This window comes from Perissodus microlepis, chromosome 23 (genome assembly GCF_051167445.1).
Source record: "Perissodus microlepis isolate ML-2025 ecotype Zambia chromosome 23, ASM5116744v1, whole genome shotgun sequence".
Taxonomy (NCBI): domain Eukaryota; kingdom Metazoa; phylum Chordata; class Actinopteri; order Cichliformes; family Cichlidae; genus Perissodus; species Perissodus microlepis.
The window spans coordinates 38,893,810-38,898,377 of NC_140482.1; the positions used below are offsets into that span (position 1 = coordinate 38,893,810).

General features: G+C 39.7%; 1 protein-coding gene across 2 annotated transcripts; it reads left to right on the forward strand.

Moving 5' to 3' along the window:
• Positions 1-1,263: 1,263 nt before the first annotated feature.
• Positions 1,264-4,249, forward strand: ccl25b (chemokine (C-C motif) ligand 25b). 2 transcript variants are annotated; one of them, XM_084922272.1, is made up of 5 exons: positions 1,264-1,373; positions 1,769-1,894; positions 3,302-3,413; positions 3,592-3,688; positions 3,776-4,249. In XM_084922272.1, exons 2-4 carry the CDS (start codon positions 1,831-1,833, stop codon positions 3,683-3,685), a joined length of 270 nt encoding a protein of 89 aa, XP_084778398.1. In that variant the 5' UTR covers positions 1,264-1,373; positions 1,769-1,830; the 3' UTR covers positions 3,686-3,688; positions 3,776-4,249. The 2 variants fall into 2 exon arrangements, with proteins under 2 accessions (XP_084778398.1, XP_084778399.1); XM_084922273.1 differs by lacking the exon at positions 1,264-1,373 and having other exon boundaries at positions 1,498-1,894.
• Positions 4,250-4,568: the final 319 nt, after the last annotated feature.

A 4,568-nucleotide genomic window follows, 5' to 3' on the forward strand; every position in this document is an offset into this window, starting at 1 on the left:
AGGACGTTCGCCATCTGATAGATGCATATTGAGAATCTTGTTTGTATCAGCCGTGTTTCAGAGGATGCAAGACGGACTCATTCTTCAAAAGTGTGTACCAAAAAATGGACAGTGTGTTCGTATCTTCTTTGTTTGTGCTGGGAACTCCCATGTTTTAGCCACTCGGTGGTATTTACATGATTGCTTCTTGGCTCCAACATTTAAACCAAGAGCACAAATATTTACCACTAGAATATTATCCCTGGCAGTGTGATCTAGGCCTTCCTGGAAAGTAATATAAAGATTGACAAAAAGCAGAAAAGTACAATGTATCAACGGGAACCTGCTATGCTCTTCCTCTTTTGTTTTGTTTTTGCATGTATATACTAGTTTAGTAGCGGATGCTTATGTTATACTTGGCCAAAGTTTCATATAATCAAGTCAACTTGTGTACAAGTAATCACTGTGAGCCTGGAGCTCCAGTTAGAAGGGTTTTCTGATCTTGGCTCTCTGTGTTGTTGTTTAGAATAGATTTCCGTAGTATGGTCATGTATGAAACAGTGAGAGCACAGGAGCCCCAACACCTGCTGTTCAAATTGTCTGTTTGCAAGGAGCAGCCAATCAGAAGTACGGTGGCTTAAAGGGACAAAGGTGGTAAAATGGCTTTAGACAGAAAAGCCCAGCATGCGATAAAGGATCTGAACTGGATGGGTAAAATTTATGACAACTTCTCATGTAGCACCAAAAAGAATCTCTTCTCAGGAGTGGTATAAACAGTAAATGGTTGCAGCTGATATTAGAAAACACACAGTAAACCAACTTGGGCCGCTGTCATACATCTGGAAAGCTTTAGTGCTGTGAGACTGGATCAGTGTTTGTGTGAAGAACTGTAAATCCCAAAGCCAAACCTCTCTCCTTGGTCTCGTTCTCTAAACATATAATTTTGAAGGCGATCATTTTCATGCAAGACCCCCTGCATGACTCCGTCCTAGACATGCGGTGCAGCCAGTGTGAGACTGAAATAGATTAACTCCAATTTTATCTTAATTTTTGTCAGGCACACCATGTCTGCGAGGAAGTTTGGCGATTCGCGAGATGCATTATCATGAAAGGCATTGTTGTACATGGGGTGTGAGTCAGTTGCTTAACACCAACTGTCATTGCAGAATATCTGGGTGGTACTGACATGTGTGTTGACGAGCGTGAGATTCCCTTTGCCCACTCCAAAACAAGTGGCATTCAGGGATGAAGTTGGAGCGCTGACAATTCTGAGTGGGTGTGGCACAAGATAATTTGGGGGAGGGCAGGGCATGATGTGCAATATAAGAGTGCAGGCTGCTATGGACCAACATTTTTCCTTCTAGGACACCGTTTGAAAGACTGGATGTGATCAGGTACGTTTCTCTGAAGGCTGATAAAACAAGCAGCTTGTGCTGATCTTTCACAATCCGGATTTTATAGAAATGTTTTTATGTGTTCCACATGTATTGAGGTTAAGCCAGTCTGAGAGATAACAGAAGAGTAGGGGTTCTAGCTGTAACTCAGTAGAAACACTCCCGCTTTTTTGCAAAACATCACTCAGAGTGCTTGAAGAGGAACAGCTGTCAGCAGCTGGAAGCCTGACAGGGGTCAAAGACACGACTGTATTCTTTCACAAGAGCTTGAGGGGAGGGATATGCTTTGGAAAACAACTGAATGTTTGCCCAACATTTACAAAGCAGTGGGAGTGATAGAGTCTAGCTCCAACTTTCAGTTTGACTTTGCTCTTTGTCTCCTTGTGTTTGTGCAGTGAACAACACATCAAGAACAGCAGCAACAGCAGGAAGAACACCAGCAGGAACAACAGCAGCCATGAAGTTTCACGCTCTTGTCTTAATTTTGCTCTTCGCCTGCATGTACCTGAGTCTCGCACAAGGTAAGTGCAACAAAAATGGTCTGGTTTCACGTCACAAACTGCAACATTTTCGTTTAAATTTGGAATGTTTACAGAATGCACCGAAATGCAACCATGCAGATTTTTACAGTAGCTGATAAGCACTATCTGTGATAAGTGGATCATTAAAAATATGCACCCATAGTTGGGTTGAAGTGAGCATTTCTATGTGCTGTCTTGTTTTAATCATTTCCCCATGCCATATTCCTTTAAAACGTTTTAGTGAACGAGATAAATGATTCCGCTCCGAGCCCTTTATCACAACGCTTTAAGCGCAATCTGTCATCTTGACTTCATGTGGCGACCTTGCCTCAGATTTAAGCAGCAACAGAATAAGTAAAGTTAAAGATAAAACAAATTCATAAAATAATGGATGTTTATGTCTAAGAAACTGTCATTTTTGGATGCAGCTGTAACATTAGAGGAATACAGACATTAAATAATCAATACTTTTGATCCACTTATATGTGTAGATCTTTTTAGTAGTTGTGTACTGTAAGAATCTAAAAGGATCCTAATACTTTTTTAGCCAAAATATAAAAGCAGTCATTGAATTTCCAGTATTTTTAGACTTTAGCGCAGCTCTGTTCTTCATGTAAGACCACCGCTGTCAGGTTTTAGGGTATTTGGAGTCTTTTCTCAACCAATTTTCAATGCTGTGTTTTTTCTGAAATCACTGAATGCCCGTTTTTTCCCCTTGATGGGTTCTTGGACCCCAATGTGCCACTGCATTTAACAAATCCTGGAAGGACTCCTCGTCTTAACAAAAGCTGGCTTTTTCTTTCTTTTTTTTCTTAGTGCATGCTGTGAAATCAGTTGCAGCCTCTGCCAAACATGACAGTTCAGTTTACATAAAAAAAGTAGCTTTACTGAAATGTAATAAAAATTAAATATATATAAATTACAGTATAAGCATTTTGGCTTGGCGTTTACACAAGGCTGCTTCATCCAGCGGAAAATACATTCAGCGATGGTAAAGATAAGGTGATAAGACCGTGAAAGACAGTTAGATGGCATGCACTCGCTGATGCCAAAAACTCTGTTTCTGTTCCTGAAATAGATCTGTGCTACTTTTATTGGGCAACATGGAAATTCTCCCGGACACTGCTGGCCGAGGTCCAGATCTGTTAAAATCCTCAAAAGGCCCAGTTATATAAATTCTTTATCGTGGATGTATGGATTCTTAGACGTTATATTTTCCTTTTTTGTTCTAGTAAATAGTCCAAAAAATAACACAGGACTAAATTGGGAGTAAAAAGAGAAAGTTGCGTTTTTTTTCATAGGCTTTGGGCAACGAAAGCTACACACACACACACAGTGATTGCTCAACTTCCCCAAGAGCGACATTTTCAAGTGCGATGGTTTATAAATCTCTAACTTTCTTTACAGGCTCGTACGGGAACTGCTGCCTCGGCTACGTCAGAGACATTAGAAAGAAGGCAAACATCGTCAGTTACACCAAGCAGGAATCAGATGGTGATTGCAACATCAAAGCAATTTTGTGAGTATCAATTTTTAAGTCCTTAACTTTTGACGCTTGCTGACCATTTGCTGTTCGCACATCGTTAAATTCCACCATAATAAATTAGCAAAAGTCCTGTTTACTGAGGAAGCGACTGATCCACATATGTGTCCACGACTTGACATCTCTAAATAATGACATCCATGTGTATGTTTAGGTTTACGATGAAGAGAAGGCCAAAACCTGTGTGCGCCAACCCAAATGACGAATGGGTCAAGACAGAGATGAGGAGGGTGGACAAAAATCAGTAATAGGTAAAAAGATACAAAACATACTCTCACAATGACATACACTCTCAGTGACAATGCACATTAATCATCATAAACCCTGTGTCTTTGTAGGCCACCAAAAGGAACAAAAACAGAAGGAGAGAGAGAACAGCGGCCTCTGTCAGGCATCATATATCATCTTTAACGAGATGGATTGTGTTTCAGTAGATTAGGCATTTCCTGTTGCTGATGGTGAATGTAAATCATGTACACAGTTCTCTGATACAGAAACAAACTGTATTCTTAAAGTTATATCCAGTATAACAAAAAGTCTTTTATATGAACAATCTATGATAGTGTTCCCTTCTCTGTGATGTGTAGCGCCTGCTAGGAATGAGCCTCTCTTTGGCAGCTTTGAAATGTGAATAAATGTATTCTGTATGTGAGAAAAGAACGTGTGCAAAAAAACACTTTAAGACTAAGCTGAGTTTGTTTTGTTTTTATATATACGTATATATCTACGACAGAGTTCCTAATTTTTGTATCAGCACTCTAACTGTACTCTGTGTTTTTCTATTGCAAATAAAGTCCAAATGCAAACAAAAACTCTGGTTTCCATAAAAGTGAATAATTAATTAGAAATGCATCCAGCTGCTTTAAATCATTTTGGTTTGTTCTAGTGTTTTCTGGAAGATTCCAGTAAAAGGAGGCCGACTCGCCTTTGGTCCAGTAATCTCGAACATATTTTTTTACCCTCAGCTTGAGCTGATAATTGACTACATGAGCCATCTGTCAAAGCTATAAAAGAAGCTATTTGCTCTACTGTACACTAAATCCAGTGTTCACTAGCTTGATGAGAACATCGTTAAGATAAAAGTGAATGCGTTGCCTCAACCGTTCAATCCAGATGGGATTAAAGCACAAA